The 19,446-nt window shown below is 47.0% G+C and overlaps 1 protein-coding gene across 1 annotated transcript in view; it reads left to right on the top strand.

Moving 5' to 3' along the window:
- LOC139753543 (esterase SG1-like) overlaps window positions 1-19,446 on the top strand; it is a 61,298-nt gene that overhangs the window by 353 nt on the left and 41,499 nt on the right. Inside the window, exon 2 of the mRNA XM_071670191.1 lies at window positions 12,596-12,788. Coding sequence (XP_071526292.1) covers window positions 12,596-12,788 — 193 coding nt within the window. The remainder of the gene's footprint in view (window positions 1-12,595; window positions 12,789-19,446) is intronic.

The raw sequence follows: 19,446 nt of genomic DNA on the forward strand, positions 1-19,446 counted from the left end.
CATGCAACTGGGTCGACGACTTTAGCCTCTCTCAGTGTGTCTGTCTCTCTGACTAGGGAAGTTGGTGTTGGTCAGGCGAGAGCCGTTCAAACGGTTACGGTGTTGTTGGTTGGGCTTAACGTTAGGCCAGTAACCCATGAGGAAGGTCATTAGTCCTGCAACCCTTTTTACTATATACTATTCAAGGTTATAACCCTAAAGCTAAGACGTCATAGAGCTAAATGTGTGTATACATAAGGATGAAGTGTGTGCTGGTGGATGATCATTGCAACGACGTAACCGCCCAGCGTCGTCCACCCCTGCAGTAGCATACCTTATGAACACCTCCGAGAAGATAGTTCATTTCTTTTATTATCATTTTATTTTATTTTTTTTTAATACATATCGGTAGTCCTCCAGTAGCCCGGCACATTAGCAGAAACAACAACGTGAGGGAGACTTATGGGTCTCACCAAGACATGCGAGTCCCCACCCACCACAAACACCTCCCCGGGCTCCTCCCCTCCCAACCGTCACCACACCCCGGGGACCAGGCCAGCCAGCGCTCCTCCACCACTGTATGTATCATCTTGATTAATTGTGTTTCCTTGAGAAAGACGAACAGTATCATTGTGGGATCATCTTGTAAGATGTTTCTTATATTGAAAACAAGACTTTATTTTGAAATATTGTTGTAGTTTCCTTTTCTATTGATTGTAGGTGGGTGGACAGATGGGCAGGGATGACTCGTCGATGTATGGTTGGAGTCGGGTGGTTTTGGTGCAGTTTAGTCTGAAGCGGACCAGCACGACTTCCTCTTGTCTATTAGGTGATGTAGGAAGTCGGCCAGTGTACTATTTCTTCTTTGGATCTATTGTCCATCGTCAGGCTGGTCCAATAATTTTGCCACGGAAGAAATTCTGTTCTCTTACCCAAGGGAAAGGCAGGACCCAAACTGCCGAGGGATTGGAACGGCCTCCTCGAGTACTGAGGTCGACTTCGCCAAGCTGTCTGCCTGCTCATTGCCGTATATATAGCAATGAGCAGACACCCAGATCAAGATGATATCTCTGTCACGCGAATCAAGAGCAGAAAAGGGAATCTGACAAAAATTGCCGCTTTATTTTGATTTGAATTATATAGTCTAAGGCTCAGATCAACAGCAAACAATTCAGCGCACAATACAGATGTATGCTTCGGCAAGCGGTGTCTTGAGGGCACACGTCATTGACCACACACTTGCACCCTCACGTTCACCCGTCGTGGAGCCATCGGTGTCGAAGTGAACACAAGTGATGGACGATGACCCGACGAAAACGCTGGTGTATCTCGCTCTCAGATGCATTGGCCTTTTTGGCTGGAAGCCAGCCCGTCTTAATGTTGATCTTTGAATCTTCCCAGGGAGGTAAGGAATGTCTAACCAGCGAGTCCTTCACTCAGTTTAATACCGGAGTTCTCACTGAGGAAGTGTATTGTGACGGCCAGAGGCCTGACGCCTCTGTTGACGAACTGTAAACATTCCAGAATGAGGCGACAGGCATTTGTGTTGCTCCTCCTGGCCATCAGAATACCGCTTTGCCACGACAGGATCTCACGTCTTAGCTGGAGAGGAGGTACGTAGGCTTCAACTTCCAATCGTGGAATTCTGGTCCAGGTTTAGGGCTCCGAGACGCATTCGCAAACATCTGTATCCCATCTAACCTCCTCCGGGTATACTCGCTCGCCGAAGCACACACCTGAGAGCCATGGTCTAGCTTGGATCTAATCAGGGACATATAAATCATTGATAAAGATTTTCCTTCAGCTCCCAAAATGAACCCGAAAGACGTATAAGAATATTTAATCTTTCACTGCAATTTATTACTAAATAATCAACATGACTTCCAATTGAGTCTTTCCAAAATTTAAGCCCAAGAATTATACGGTATTTCGAAATGGGATCAAGTTGTTGTCTAACGTTGAAAGCAAATTCGGGATATTCATTTTGTTGATAAGAATAACTGCAATACTTTTTTTTGGGTAGCGCCCAACGATGAACAGACTCAAGCGTAGCTTGAACCCGCTCAGCCGAAAATTGTGCACCAGGGCGAAGAGTGCCAGTGTGCACAATCATCAACATAAAGCGAGCATTTGAGATCTCGCAGGACGGAAGCTGGAGACAGAATATCAGTAATTATAATATTTGGAGACAGAATATCATTAATCATAATATTAAATAATGTTGGGCTAAGAACGCTACCTTGCGGCACCTCATTCTCTTGGACAAATGTGTCCGAAATGACATTAAGTGCTGTCAGGTTCTTTTATTGAAAAAGTTTCTAATAAATTAGGGTAAATAACCTCTTAAGCCAAAAGCATAAAGTTTGCTTAAAATTCCTTTTTGACATGTCTTGTCGAAGGCTTTTTTCTAAATCTAAAGATGCAGCAACCAAAAAACGCACTTTTCTTTAAATGACTTAAGATAGAAAGTTCTAGGTGTAGTAAATGATCCAGTCTGCCTCTCATACGACTGTTGATCATTTGATAAACATTTCAATTCTAAAAAAAAAAATGTAGTCTGTCAACCATTCTCTTCATGACCTTACAAACATAGCTCGTCAATGCAACAGGTCGAAACGAGTCGACATTCGTGAGGCGTCCGTGGCCCTTTTTGGACGGGGGTGACGTGCGCAAAGACGTGCGCAAAATGCCATGAATTCGGACACGTTCGAGACGTCCAGATCACATTGTACAATGCTAACAGGAACGCACCAACGCGTCAGGTTTGGTCCACAATCAATAAAATCGAAACGAGATACAAGCCGCCAGGCTTCCTCCGCAAATCCACCGCCAAGATCAAGTCATCGACGACCCGGTGGACATAATCAACACAGGAGATTCTCAAACGAGCAGCTCAGCCAATTACGATCCACGCTTTCTGCACCACAAGCGCCAGGCAGAGCTGTCTACAGCTTCCGTCCCTCGAAACCTCAAGTACTCACTTTATGCTGACGATTGTGCAGTGTGGCACTCCTCCCAGTGTGGCACTCCTCCCAGTGTGTGGCACTCCTCCCAGTGTGGCACTCCTCACAGTGTGTGGCACTCCTCCCAGTGTGGCACTCCTCCCAGTGTGGCACTCCTCCCAGTGTGTGGTACTCCTCCCAGTGTGGCACTCCTCCCAGTGTGGCACTCCTCCCAGTGTGGTACTCCTCCCAGTGTGGCACTCCTCCCAGTGTGGTACTCCTCCCAGTGTGGTACTCCTCCCAGTGTGGCACTCCTCCCAGTGTGGTACTCCTCCCAGTGTGTGGTACTCCTCCCAGTGTGGTACTCCTCCCAGTGTGTGGCACTCCTCCCAGTGTGGCACTCCTCCCAGTGTGGCACTCCTCCCAGTGTGTGGCACTCCTCCCAGTGTGTGGTACTCCTCCCAGTGTGTGGTACTCCTCCCAGTGTGGCACTCCTCCCAGTGTGGCACTCCTCCCAGTGTGTGGTACTCCTCCCAGTGTGGCACTCCTCCCAGTGTGGTACTCCTCCGTGTGGCACTCCTCCCAGTGTGTGGTACTCCTCCCAGTGTGGCACTCCTCCCAGTGTGGCACTCCTCCCGTGTGGCACTCCTCCCAGTGTGTGGCACTCCTCCCAGTGTGTGGTACTCCTCCCAGTGTGGCACTCCTCCCAGTGTGGCACTCCTCCCAGTGTGGTACTCCTCCCAGTGTGGCACTCCTCCCAGTGTGGTACTCCTCCCAGTGTGTGGTACTCCTCCCAGTGTGGGTACTCCTCCCAGTGTGTGGCACTCCTCCCAGTGTGGTACTCCTCCCAGTGTGGTACTCCTCCCAGTGTGGTACTCCTCCCAGTGTGGTACTCCTCCCAGTGTGGCACTCCTCCCAGTGTGGTACTCCTCCCAGTGTGGTACTCCTCCCAGTGTGGCACTCCTCCCAGTGTGGTACTCCTCCCAGTGTGGCACTCCTCCCAGTGTGGTACTCCTCCCAGTGTGGTACTCCTCCCAGTGTGGTACTCCTCCCAGTGTGGCACTCCTCCCAGTGTGGCACTCCTCCCAGTGTGGCACTCCTCCCAGTGTGGTACTCCTCCCAGTGTGTGGTACTCCTCCCAGTGTGTGGTACTCCTCCCAGTGTGGTACTCCTCCCAGTGTGGCACTCCTCCCAGTGTGGTACTCCTCCCAGTGTGGCACTCCTCCCAGTGTGGTACTCCTCCCAGTGTGTGGTACTCCTCCCAGTGTGGCACTCCTCCCAGTGTGTGGCACTCCTCCCAGTGTGTGGTACTCCTCCCAGGTGTGGCACTCCTCCCAGTGTGGCACTCCTCCCAGTGTGTGGTACTCCTCCCAGTGTGTGGTACTCCTCCCAGTGTGGTACTCCTCCCAGTGTGGGTACTCCTCCCAGTGTGGTACTCCTCCCAGTGTGGCACTCCTCCCAGTGTGGCACTCCTCCCAGTGTGTGGTACTCCTCCCAGTGTGGCACTCCTCCCAGTGTGGCACTCCTCCCAGTGTGTGGCACTCCTCCCAGTGTGGCACTCCTCCCAGTGTGTGGTACTCCTCCCAGTGTGTGGCACTCCTCCCAGTGTGGCACTCCTCCCAGTGTGTGGCACTCCTCCCAGTGTGGCACTCCTCCCAGTGTGGTACTCCTCCCAGTGTGGTACTCCTCCAGTGTGGCACTCCTCCCAGTGTGTGGCACTCCTCCCAGTGTGGTACTCCTCCCAGTGTGTGGTACTCCTCCCAGTGTGGCACTCCTCCCAGTGTGGCACTCCTCCCAGTGTGTGGCTACTCCTCCCAGTGTGGCACTCCTCCCAGTGTGGTACTCCTCCCAGTGTGGCACTCCTCCCAGTGTGGCACTCCTCCCAGTGTGGCACTCCTCCCAGTGTGGCACTCCTCCCAGTGTGGCACTCCTCCCAGTGTGGCACTCCTCCCAGTGTGGCACTCCTCCCAGTGTGGCACTCCTCCCAGTGTGTGGTACTCCTCCCAGTGTGTGGCACTCCTCCCAGTGTGGCACTCCTCCCAGTGTGGTACTCCTCCCAGTGTGTGGCACTCCTCCCAGTGTGGTACTCCTCCCAGTGTGGCACTCCTCCCAGTGTGGTACTCCTCCCAGTGTGGTACTCCTCCCAGTGTGTGGCACTCCTCCCAGTGTGGTACTCCTCCCAGTGTGGTACTCCTCCCAGTGTGTGGCACTCCTCCCAGTGTGGTACTCCTCCCAGTGTGGTACTCCTCCCAGTGTGTGGTACTCCTCCCAGTGTGGCACTCCTCCCAGTGTGGTACTCCTCCCAGTGTGTGGCACTCCTCCAGTGTGGTACTCCTCCCAGTGTGGCACTCCTCCCAGTGTGGCACTCCTCCCAGTGTGGTACTCCTCCCAGTGTGGCACTCCTCCCAGTGTGGCACTCCTCCCAGTGTGTGGCACTCCTCCCAGTGTGGTACTCCTCCCAGTGTGGCACTCCTCCCAGTGTGGCACTCCTCCCAGTGTGGCACTCCTCCCAGTGTGTGGCACTCCTCCCAGTGTGTAGTACTCCTCCCAGTGTGGCACTCCTCCCAGTGTGGTACTCCTCCCAGTGTGGCACTCCTCCCAGTGTGTGGCACTCCTCCCAGTGTGTAGTACTCCTCCCAGTGTGGTACTCCTCCCAGTGTGGCACTCCTCCCAGTGTGGCACTCCTCCCAGTGTGTGGTACTCCTCCCAGTGTGGCACTCCTCCCAGTGTGGCACTCCTCCCAGTGTGGCACTCCTCCCAGTGTGGCACTCCTCCCAGTGTGTGGTACTCCTCCCAGTGTGGCACTCCTCCCAGTGTGGCACTCCTCCCATAATGCACAATTGTCAGTTGAGCAGCTTGAGACCGTTCATCGTTGGGCGCCACAGTCGGGGTATTAAACTTTCAGCCACATCAAGTGTCGCGGTTGTGTTTACATGTTTAAATATCATCCCAAATTCGCACTTAAAATTGAACGACAACCCGATCCTTAGAATCCGAAATTAGAAAAATCCACATTGAGTATTTGACAACAAATTGCAATAAAAGGTTTAATATTCTCAAATATCTTTCGAGTTCCTCTAGGGGAACCGATAGAAAATATCAATGGTCTACAAGTCCCTAATTAGATCCAAGTTAGGCTAGGCTCCCATGTGCATGCTTCGGCAAGTGATCGTAGTACTCTGGGGAGGCTGGTGTATTACAGAATAAATGTATGCGAATGTGCCTTGGAGCCGCGTCATGTACTAGAGTTATATGGCTGGAAGTGGAAGCCAATGTGTACCTCCTCCCCGGCAGCGTCGAGATATATTAGCTGTGAAGTGTGGTGTTCTTATGGCCGGGAGGTACAACACCTCTGTCTGTCACCTCATTCATCTGCACGAACAGTTTGTCACCAGAGGCGTCGTGCCCCTGGCCCTCGGAATACTCTCCCTCATTGAGAACTCTGCTTTCAAAGTGAACGAACTGGACACACGCTGGTCATGAACGTTCTGGCTCCCTGAGAGCAAACGGGAGTAAAAGCGAACTCAAAATAGTCCCCGGGGAAGAAAGTGAACGCGCCAGAGTGGGGTACACAACACCAACGCTTTCGGAATGTCATAATAGAGCATGTGTGTTGTGTCCACCTCTACACTGACGGTGGCTCCAAGACGGCTGAAGGTGTGGGTGCGAGTGTGTGGTCGGTGGAATGTGTCCCCAGGTACCGGTTACCAAGCCATACATCAGGTTCTTGCGCGGAATTATCCGCTGTTGATAAAGCCATAGATTAGGTAATCAAATCCAGTCAGGTTAAGGCAGTTATTTTGCTAGATTCGTCATCAGCTGTTAAAGCTATAAATTATGGCTTCACAGAGGCGAATAAAATTCAGGGCAATATCGTTGATGAAGTAAATTCATGTGTAAAAGATATCATCTTGATATTTGTGCTGGGTTACGGCAGGCAGACATGTTGGCTCAATCGGCTTCAGAACTCGGGGATCTCATTCGTTCCCCTGGGGTGCTGGGGTCATGCCTTTCCTTAGGCGGCAGAGTCAGAGGACCAGCCTGACTATTAACAATAATATTTAACAAGAAGTAATGAACTGGTCGACTTTCTTCAGACATAACCGAAGACCGGAAGGAGGTCGTGCTGGCCCGCTTATGTTTCAACTGTGAGTATGCAACTCGCTTACAACCCTATACACAAAACACATTTCCTCCCAGATGCTCCACATGCAACACGGTTCTGTTAATAAATCATAGTATCATACACTGCAGTAAATACACAGAACATAGAAATAGATGAAAAGAGAATATTCCCATAAAAGTAGAATGAATTTTCATTTGGTAAACGACCCTTTAAGACAGTAAGAATATTAGAAATAAGTTCATTTTAGGAAGGAAACTGAAGTAAACAAGATGATACAAGGTGATGCATTGGCTCCCCCGTGGCGGTCGTGGCCGTGGGGTGTGGCTGCTGCTGCTTGAGGTGGTAGTGTGGTGGTTGAACTTGTCACATCACACTGCAGTCCCTGAGTGGAGTGGCTGTTTCACTGGGGTTAGTACTGCTGTGGTGTTGGGCTGATGACAATCTTTGACCTAGCCAATATACTCTTACGTGTATGTGATGATAAGGTCTGCCTCTAATCTTTACTATCACTTCCACATTTCCTTATCGCAGCTGCAACAGTGGATGCTGTACCACTGGGTAGTGTTTAGCTGCCACGTTGGTGCACTATCCACAAACGCCTCTCTCTCTCTCTCTCTCTCTCTCTCTCTCTCTCTCTCTCTCTCTCTCTCTCTCTCTCTCTCTCTCTCTCTCTCTCTCATAACATTTACATTATCTAAAATAGAGATGTATATGTGTGTTGATATTCAAAGCAACGTAGGATGTATAGGATATTAGAATATAGGGACTATAGATTTATGATCACCATTAAAAAGGGTTGCAGGTCTAACGACCTCCCTCATAGGTCGCTCGCTGTCCGCAAAACCCAACCAACCGACCCAGCATCGCGCTACATGTGAATGGTGCACGTTCAGGCCGACTGGACCTGGGGAACGTGGGCCGTCGCTCCGCGAGGACTGCCGCACGCCCGGTTCTCCGTGCACGTATAGACCCACCTGACCAGAGGGACATATGCAGCCAGTTGATGCTCTCTTATGTGAACTTTTAACATCAGAAACTGAGAAGAGCCGGTAGTCAGTATTATGCTGTGTGGCAGGAATTACAGTGCATTGCTTGTTTTGAAGTGTTTAAGTTCATTAAATTTCGCAAAGTCTTGTGAATTATGGATGTTTTAGCTAGTATTAGCAGGTGTGTTAGGATGCATGCTATGTCATTTCTACAGCTGTTTTTCTTTTTTTAGAATTGGATATTAAATGTTAGAATATTCGCGGCCTGCCTGTCCTTAGCCTACAGGAAAGTGAGTGGTCACAGTATGCTTGGCAGTCCATTGGCCTAGTTGGATCATTAATGTTCTTAATAATGGGTTTGATAAACCATAGCTTATAAGCCCCCATGGTAATCTCACTTGAACATTAACTATCACGTAACGATTACTTTGCTCTCTTTTCTCTCTCTTTTCCGCGTGGATGATTATATGCATATGCATTTACCAGAAGTCAGTTGATATACAATGAAGAGACGTTAAGCGTCCTAGCAACGTCTCTTCGTTGTATGTCAACTGACATATTTCTTTTATTTCCACTGATGTGATTATTACACGCAAGTGCACTTGGGAACTTATAGCGTTTCATTTCACCTTGGACTCTTAAGAAAAAAAAAGTATATATATATATATATATATCATACAAACCTCCAACAGCCAGGATCGAACCTGGGACCCCTTGTGCAAGAGGCAGGCATGCTAACCGCTAGGCTAAGGGACTGTATAATAGGAAAAAACTATTCGAAATACTAAGTACTCGAATACCCTTCGTCTCACAATGGTGAGCAACGGGGTCTATCGGTTGTTTCCGAATAGAACACATAGCCAGCTGATAGGTTTGTATGTTCTATGAAGGTGCGCGTTCATATACACTTTATTCGTATTCATAAAACTCCGCGTTGTACAGTTAGGTTCGGTAAAACGCTATCAGCTGGCTATGTGTTCTGTTCGGAAACAACCGATAGACCCCGTTGCTCACCATTGTGAGACGAAGGGTATTCGAGTACTTAGTATTTCGAATAGTTTTTTCCTATTATACAGTCCCTTAGCCTAGCGGTTAGCATGCCTGCCTCTTGCACAAGGGGTCCCAGGTTCGATCCTGGCTGTTGGAGGTTTGTATGTTCTATGAAGGTGCTCGTTCATATACACTTTATTCGTATATATATATATATATATATATATTTATTTTTTTTTCTTATATTACTTTGCTTTGTCGCTGTCTCCCGCGTTAGCGAGGTAGCGCAACGAAACAGACGAAAGAATGGCCCAACCCGCCCACATACACATGTATATACATACACGTCCACACACGCAAATATACATACCTATACATCTCAATGTACACATGTATATACACACACAGACATATACATATATACGCATGTACATAATTCATACTGTCTGCCTTATTTGTTCCCATCGCCACCTCGCCGCACACGGAATAACAACCCCCTTCCCCTTCATGTGTGCGAGGTAGCGATAGGAAAGACACCAAAGGCCCCATTCGTTCACACTCAGTCTCTAGCTGTCATGTAATAATGCACCGAAACCACAGCTCCCTTTCCACATCCAGGCCCCACACACTTTCCATGGTTTACCCCAGACGCTTCACATGTCCTGGTTCAATCCATTGACAGCACGTCGACCTCGGTATACCACATCGTTCCAATTCACTCTATTCCTTGCACGCCTTTCACCCTCCTCCATGTTCAGGCCCCGATCACTCAAAATCTTTTTCACTCCATCTTTCCACCTCCAATTTGGTCTCCCACTTCTCCTCGTTCCCTCCACCTCTGACACATATATTCTCTTGGTCAATCTTTCCTCACTCATTCTCTCTATGTGACCAAACCATTTCAAAACACCCTCTTCTGCTCTCTCAACCACACTCTTTTTATTTCCATACATCTCTCTCACCCTTACATTACTTACTCGATCAAACCACCTCAGACCACATATTGTCCTCAAACATCTCATTTCCAGCACATCCATCCTCCTGCGCACAACTCTATCCATAGCCCACGCCTCGCAACCATACAACATTGTTGGAACCACTATTCCTTCAAACATACCCATTTTTGCTTTCCGAGATAATGTTCTCGACTTCCAAACATTCTTCAAGGCTCCCAGAATTTTCGCCCCCTCCCCCACCCTATGATTCACTTCCGCTTCCATGGTTCCATCCGCTGCCAGATCCACTCCCAGATATCTAAAACACTTTACTTCCTCCAGTTTTTCTCCATTCAAACTTACCTCCCAATTGACTTGACCCTCAACCCTACTGTACCTAATAACCTTGCTCTTACTCACATTTTCTCTTAACTTTCTTCTCATATATATATATATATATATATATATATATATATATATATATATATATATATATATATATATATCCCTGGGGATAGGGGAGAAAAAATACTTCCCACGTATTCGCTGCGTGTCGTAGAAGGCGACTAAAAGGGGAGGGAGCGGGTGGCTGGAAATCCTCCCCTCTCGTTTCTTTTTTTTTAATTTTCCAAAAGAAGGAACAGAGAATGGGGCCCGGTGAGGATATTCCATCAAAGGCCCAGTCCTCTGTTCTTAACGCTACCTCGCTAACGCGGGAAATGGCGAATAGGATGAAAGAAAAGATATATATATATATATATATATATATATATATATATATATATATATATATATATATATTCTTTCATACTATTCGCCATTTCCCGCGTTAGCGAGGTAGCGTTAAGAACTGAGAACTGGGCCTTTGAGGGAATATCCTCATCTGGCCCCCTTCTCTGTTCCCTCTTTGGGAAAAAGGAAAAAAAAAAAATAGGGGAGGATTTCCAGCCCCCCCGCTCCCTTCCCTTTTAGTCGCCTTCTACGACACGCAGGGAATACGTGAGAAGTAATTTTTCTCCCCTATCCCCAGGGATAATATATATATTACAGAGGTATAAGTCTGTTGAGTATTCCTGGTAAATTATATGGGAGGGTATTGATTGAGAGGGTGAAGGCATGTACAGAGCATCAGATTGGGGAAGAGCAGTGTGGTTTCAGAAGTGGTAGAGGATGTGTGGATCAGGTGTTTCCTTTGAAGAATGTATGTGAGAAATACTTAGAAAAGCAAATGGATTTGTATGTAGCATTTATGGATCTGGAGAAGGCATATGATAGAGTTGATAGAGATGCTCTGTGGAAGGTATTAAGAATATATGGTGTGGGAGGCAAGTTGTTAGAAGCAGTGAAAAGTTTTTATCGAGGATGTAAGGCATGTGTACGTGTAGGAAGAGAGGAAAGTGATTGGTTCTCAGTGAATGTAGGTTTGCGGCAGGGGTGTGTGATGTCTCCATGGTTGTTTAATTTGTTTGTGGATGGGGTTGTTAGGGAGGTGAATGCAAGAGTTTTGGAAAGAGGGGCAAGTATGAAGTCTGTTGGGGATGAGAGGGCTTGGGAAGTGAGTCAGTTGTTGTTCGCTGATGATACAGCGCTGGTGGCTGATTCATGTGAGAAACTGCAGAAGCTGGTGACTGAGTTTGGTAAAGTGTGTGAAAGAAGAAAGTTAAGAGTAAATGTGAATAAGAGCAAGGTTATTAGGTACAGTAGGGCTGAGGGTCAAGTCAACTGGGAGGTGAGTTTGAATGGAGAAAAACTGGAGGAAGTGAAGTGTTTTAGATATCTGGGAGTGGATCTGGCAGCGGATGGAACCATGGAAGCGGAAGTGGATCATAGGGTGGGGGAGGGGGCGAAAATTCTGGGAGCCTTGAAGAATGTGTGGAAGTCGAGAACATTATCTCGGAAAGCAAAAATGGGTATGTTTGAAGGAATAGTGGTTCCAACAATGCTGTATGGTTGCGAGGCGTGGGCTATTGATAGAGTTGTGCGCAGGAGGATGGATGTGCTGGAAATGAGATGTTTGAGGACAATGTATGGTGTGAGGTGGTTTGATCGAGTAAGTAACGTAAGGGTAAGAGAGATGTGTGGAAATAAAAAGAGTGTGGTTGAGAGAGCAGAAGAGGGTGTTTTGAAATGTTTGGGCACATGGAGAGAATGAGTGAGGAAAGATTGACCAAGAGGATATATGTGTCGGAGGTGGAGGGAACGAGGAGAAGAGGGAGACCAAATTGGAGGTGGAAAGATGGAGTGAAAAAGATTTTGTGTGATCGGGGCCTGAACATGCAGGAGGGTGAAAGGAGGGCAAGGAATAGAGTGAATTGGATCGATGTGGTATGCCGGGGTTGACGTGCTGTCAGTGGATTGAATCAAGGCATGTGAAGCGTCTGGGGTAAACCATGGAAAGCTGTGTAGGTATGTATATTTGCGTGTGTGGACGTATGTATATACATGTGTATGGGGATGGGTTGGGCCACTTCTTTCGTCTGTTTCCTTGCGCTACCTCGCAAACGCGGGAGACAGCGACAAAAAAAAAAAAAATATATATATATATATATATATATATATATATATATATATATATATATATATATATATATATATATATATATAATGTCATTAATATGGTCTACAACTTTTGCCCAGGATGGAGATGTTGGCAGTGATGTTGGCAGCGGTGTTGTCACTGGCCGGAGTGGGAGCACAGAATGCCCCGGTGGTCACCACAGAGGAAGGCAAGATCTCGGGCATCATGAAGAGAACCGTGAACGGCAATATCCTGTACGCGTACCAAAACATCCCGTTCGCCAAGCCTCCCGTGAATAACCTTAGATTTAAGGTAGAGTTCGCATATAGTTATGAATAGTGTTGTAATGAACGCGAGAAAGTAACAGTCAAATAGTTGCAGAAATAGACAACAAAAAATGAATAAGAAATTTAGGTTGAATGAAGAGGGATTGAAGTAAAAGATGGAACGGCTTTTGGAGTGAGTGTATTGCTTGTTTTGATATGGACGGTAGTAACAAGAGTCAATTGATTACTGTACTTACTTATAGATAAGTTACCAGCTGTAGCCCAGACTGACGCGTTTGGAATAGGGTTAACTTAGGTCTGATTTGATCAACAATTAGTAATACATAGCTTAGATATAACGTTAATCCCAAGTCTTCATTTAAATAAGGTTAACTGGGACTGATTTGATCATAATTGATATTAGATTACGTGGTGTTAACTCCAAGACTTTGTCCCTGTTGATGTATAGTTTTCTACAGATTTTGTAATAATCAGTTCATGGGAGGTTAAGTTGTCTGGCATATTTCTTGCGGTATTTATATCGGTAAAACCCAAAGTTAAATATCTTGTTATGTTTTGTGTTGGTGGCCGTATGGTTGAAGTCAACGGCCCGCCTCACTTGTGTTGGTGGCCGTATGGTTGAAGTCAACGGTCCGCCTCACTTGTGTTGGTGGCCGTATGGTTGAAGTCAACGGCCCACCTCACTTGTGTTGGTGGCCGTATGGTTGAAGTCAACGACCCGCCTCACTTGTGTTGGTGGCCGTATGGTTGAAGTCAACGGCCCGCCTCACAACATCCTCATCTCCACATCATCTTGAGCACGACGGGCCTTCCTCCCTGCGTAGGCTACGCTGGTCTGGATTATCCTACATCTTCCATGCAAAGTCAGCGCACTCTGACCATGAAATCAGAGGCCATATTCACCACCCACACCCTTATCTAACCTCAGCACAGGCCATATTCACCACCCACACCCTTATCTAACCTCAGCACAGGCCATATTCACCACCCACACCCTTATCTAACCTCAGCACAGGCCATATTCACCACCCACACCCTTATCTAACCTCAGCACAGGCCATATTCACCACCCACACCCTTATCTAACCTCAGCACAGGCCATATTCACCACCCACACCCTTATCTAACCTCAGCACAGGCCATATTCACCACCCACACCCTTATCTAACCTCAGCACAGGCCATATTCACCACCCACACTCTTATCTAACCTCAGCACAGGCCATATTCACCACCCACACCCTTATCTAACCTCAGCACAGGCCATATTTACCACCCACACCCTTATCTAACCTCAGCACAGGCCATATTCACCACCCACACCCTTATCTAACCTCAGCACAGGCCATATTCACCACCCACACCCTTATCTAACCTCAGCACAGGCCATATTTACCACCCACACCCTTATCTAACCTCAGCACAGGCCATATTCACCACCCACACCCTTATCTAACCTCAGCACAGGCCATATTCACCACCCACACCCTTATCTAACCTCAGCACAGGCCATATTCACCACCCACACCCTTATCTAACCTCAGCACAGGCCATATTCACCACCCACACTCTTATCTAACCTCAGCATAGGCCATATTCACCACCCACACTCTTATCTAACCTCAGCACAGGCCATATTCACCACCCACACCCTTATCTAACCTCAGCACAGGCCATATTCACCACCCACACCCTTATCTAACCTCAGCACAGGCCATATTCACCACCCACACCCTTATCTAACCTCAGCACAGGCCATATTCACCACCCACACCCTTATCTAACCTCAGCACAGGCCATATTCACCACCCACACCCTTATCTAACCTCAGCACAGGCCATATTCACCACCCACACCCTTATCTAACCTCAGCACAGGCCATATTCACCACCCACACCCTTATCTAACCTCAGCACAGGCCATATTCACCACCCATACCCTTATCGAACTTCAGCAACACTGACTCCTGGCGTGACCCTTTGTGGGTCAGGTCAGAACCCATCTTCATTGTGCCCTCGTCATCACTACACCATCGGCGAAGCCAGCTACCCTTTGACCTGACCCATATGGTCAGGTCAAAGGCACCAAACTGTGGTATGTTTTGCATTTTACCCAAGCCCTGTGGCACACTTCTAACGCATTTATAAACGTAGTGATTTTACGGGAAAAGATTAAAACACGAAACTCGAGCATTTGTGATCAAATATTGTATGTCTTGTATCAAGCTACGATCCCTTACCGCACTGGTCACTGCAGAGAGAGAGAGAGAGAGAGAGAGAGAGAGAGAGAGAGAGAGTGGTAACTGCAGAGGGACACAATGGTCACTGCAGAGGGACACAATGGTCACTGCTGAGGGACACAATGGTCACTGCAGAGGGACACAGTGGTCACTGCGGAGGGACACAGTGGTCACTGCGGAGGGACACAATGGTCGCTGTAGAGGGACACAGTGGTCACTGCAGAGGGACACAGTGGTCACTGCAGAGGGACACAGTGGTCACTGCGGAGGGACACAATGGTCGCTGTAGAGGGACACAGTGGTCACTGCAGAGGGACACAGTGGTCACTGCAGAGGGACACAATGGTCACTGCTGAGGGACACAATGGTCACTGCAGAGGGACACAATGGTCGCTGTAGAGGGACACAGTGGTCACTGCAGAGGGACACAATGGTCACTGCAGAGGGACACAATGGTCACTGCTGAGGGACACAATGGTCACTGCAGAGGGACACAGTGGTCACTGCAGAGGGACACAATGGTCACTGCACAGGGACACAGTGGTCACTGCACAGGGTCACAATGGTCACTGCAGAGGGACACAGTGGTCACTGCAGAGGGACACAGTGGTCACTGCACAGGGACACAATGGTCACTGCACAGGGACACAATGGTCACTGCACAGGGTCACAATGGTCACTGCACAGGGACACAGTGGTCACTGCAGAGGGACACAGTGGTCACTGCACAGGGACACAATGGTCACTGCAGAGGGACACAATGGTCACTGCACAGGGACACAGTGGTCACTGCAGAGGGACACAATGGTCACTGCACAGGGACACAGTGGTCACTGCACAGGGACACAATGGTCACTGCACAGGGACACAGTGGTCACTGCAGAGGGACACAATGGTCACTGCAGAGGGACACAGTGGTCACTGCACAGGGACACAATGGTCACTGCACAGGGACACAGTGGTCACTGCAGAGGGACACAATGGTCACTGCACAGGGACACAGTGGTCACTGCACAGGGACACAGTGGTCACTGCAGAGGGACACAGTGGTGACTACAGAGAGACACACTGGTCCCTGCAGAGGGGTACAGCGGTCTCTGCAAAGGGACACTGCAGGAGACACAGTGGTCACTGCAAAGGGACACACCCAAACTCTTATTTCACTACACCGACAAAGAACCATATTTCACTTCAGAGGCAGTTTTCGCAACCCTCGTATTCACTACACCCAATTTTTACTACACCTTTATTTCTGTTATGGTTACTATCATTGGCCACCTTTGGTACACATTTATCTTCACCTTTTAAGAAAAAATAAGACATTGAATATATATATATATATATATATATATATATATATATATATATATATATATATATATATATATATATATATATATACCCCAGATGTGTACGTGTAGGAAGAGAGGAAAGTGATTGGTTCTCAGTGAATGTAGGTTTGCGGCAGGGGTGTGTGATGTCTCCATGGTTGTTTAATTTGTTTATGGATGGGGTTGTTAGGGAGGTGAATGCAAGAGTTTTGGAAAGAGGGGCAAGTATGCAGTCTGTTGTGGATGAGAGAGCTTGGGAAGTGAGTCAGTTGTTCGCTGATGATGCAGCGCTGGTGGCTGATTCATGTGAGAAACTGCAGAAGCTGGTGACTGAGTTTGGTAAAGTGTGTGAAAGAAGAGAGTTAATAGTAAATGTGAATAAGAGCAAGGTTATTAGGTACAGTAGGGTTGAGGGTCAAGTCAATTGGGAGGTAAGTTTGAATGGAGAGAAACTGGAGGAAGTAAAGTGTTTTAGATATCTGGGAGTGGAACTGGCAGCGGATGGAACCATGAAAGCGGAAGTGAATCATAGGATGGGGGAGGGGGAGAAAATTCTGGGAGCCTTGGAGAATGTTTGGAAGTCGAGAACATTATCTCCGAAAGCAAAAATGGGTATGTTTGAAGGAATAGTGGTTCCAACAATGTTGTATGGCTGCGAGGCGTGGGCTATGGATAGAGTTGTGCGTAGGAGGGTGGATGTGCTGGAAATGAGATGTTTGAGGACAATATGTGGTGTGAGGTGGTTTGATCGAGTAAGTAATGTAAGGGTAAGAGAGATGTGTGGAAATAAAAAAGAGTATGGTTGAGAGAGCAGAAGAGGGTGTTTTGAAATGCTTTGGTCACATGGAGAGAATGAGAGGAAAGATTGACAAAGAGGATATATGTGTCAGAGGTGGAGGGAACGAGGAGAAGTGGGAGACCAAATTGGAGGTGGAAAGATGGAGTGAAAAAGATTTTGAGTGATCGGGGCCTGAACATGCAGGAGGGTGAAAGGCGTGCAAGGAATAGAGTGAATTGGAACGATGTGGTATACCGGGGAAGACGTGCTGTCAATGGATTAAACCATGGTATGTGAAGCGTCTGGGGTAAACCATGGAAAGTTCTGTGGGGCCTGGATGTGGAAAGGGAGCTGTGGTTTCGGTGCATTACTACATGACAGCTAGAGCCTTTGTTGTCTTTTCCTAGCGCTACCTCGCACACATGAGGGGGGAGGGGGTTGTTATTCCATGTGTAGCTAGGTGGCGATGGGAATGAATAAAGGCAGAAAGTATGAATTATGTACATGTGTATATATGTATATGTCTGTGTGTGTATATATATGTGTACATTGAGATGTATAGGTATGTATATTTGCGTGTGTGGACGTGTATGTATATACATGTGTATGTGGGCGACTTGGGCCATTCTTTCGTCTGTTTCCTCGCGCCACCTCGGTGACGCGGGAGACAGCGACAAAGCAAAATAGATAAATATAAATGATATATATATATATATATATATATATATATATATATATATATATATATATATATATATTCTTTTTTTTTTTTTTTTTTTTTGCTTTGTCGCTGTCTCCCGCGTTTGCGAGGTAGCGCAAGGAAACAGACGAAAGAAATGGCCCAACCCACCCCCATACACATCCCTTGATTCAATCCACTGACAGCACGTCAACCCCGGTATACCACATCGATCCAATTCACTCCATTCTTTGCCCTCCTTTCACCCTCCTGCATGTTCAGGCCCCGATCACACAAAATCTTTTTCACTCCATCTTTCCACCTCCAATTTGGTCTCCCTCTTCTCCTCGTTCCCTCCACCTCCGACACATATATCCTCTTGGTCAATCTTTCCTCACTCATTCTCTACATGTGACCAAACCATTTCAAAACACCCTCTTCTGCTCTCTCAACCACGCTCTTTTTATTTCCACACATCTCTCTTACCCTTACGTTACTTACTCGATCAAACCACCTCACACCACACATTGTCCTCAAACATCTCATTTCCAGCACATCCATCCTCCTGCGCACAACTCTATCCATAGTCCACGCCTCGCAACCATACAACATTGTTGGAACCACTATTCCTTCAAACATACCCATTTTTGCTTTCCGAGATAATGTTCTCGACTTCCACACATTCTTCAAGGCTCCCAGAATTTTCGCCCCCTCCCCCACCCTATGATCCACTTCCGCTTCCATGGTTCCATCCGCTGCCAGATCCACTCCCAGATATCTAAAACACTTCACTTCCTCCAGTTTTTCTCCATTCAAACTCACCTCCCAATTGACTTGACCCTCAACCCTACTGTACCTAATAACCTTGCTCTTATTCACATTTACTCTTAACTTTCTTCTTTCACACACTTTACCAAAGGATCACAATTTTGCGCGTGATCAAGATATTCTATGAGTCCACGGGGAAAATGAAACACGAAAAGTTCCCAAGTGCACTTTCGTGTAATAATCACATCATCAGGGGAGACACAGGAGAGGAATATAACAGTCAGTTGATATACATCGAAGAGACGAAGCTAGGACGCCATTTGGTAAACATGTGATTGTCCAAAACATACAACGAGCGTTCATAAACTTAGCATTTTACAAATCTTATCAACAATAAAGTTATCTAATTTGTACAGACCATCACTAATATTAAGATTATAATTCTTTGTGTATTCAATAATAGAAGATTCAATGATATTTCTCTTGGTAATAGAGTTAGAGTTAATAACTGAGATGGCGTTACTCCAGTCAATACAATGATCATAGTTTTTAACATGATTAAACAAGGCATTTGATTCTTGTCCCGTTCTTATACTATATTTATGTTGCTTAAGTCTAAGAGAAAGATCCTTACCAGTCTGACCAACATAAAATTCATCACAGTTTCCACAAGGAACTTTATAGATACAACCAAGAGAATTTTCTGGTGAATTCCTGATTAAGATATTCTTTATAGTAATATTGTTGCTAAAGGCAACATTTACATTAAAGGATTTAAGCAACATGGGAAGCAAGGTGAAATTATTATAAAAGAGAGAACTAAAAGATTCTCGGTGTCAATGGGAGGTTTGGGCTCAACTCTATAAAATGATTTCTTCGCTAACTTTAG

The sequence above is a fragment of the Panulirus ornatus genome, chromosome 14, assembly GCF_036320965.1.
Source record: "Panulirus ornatus isolate Po-2019 chromosome 14, ASM3632096v1, whole genome shotgun sequence".
Classification (NCBI taxonomy): Eukaryota; Metazoa; Arthropoda; class Malacostraca; order Decapoda; family Palinuridae; genus Panulirus; species Panulirus ornatus.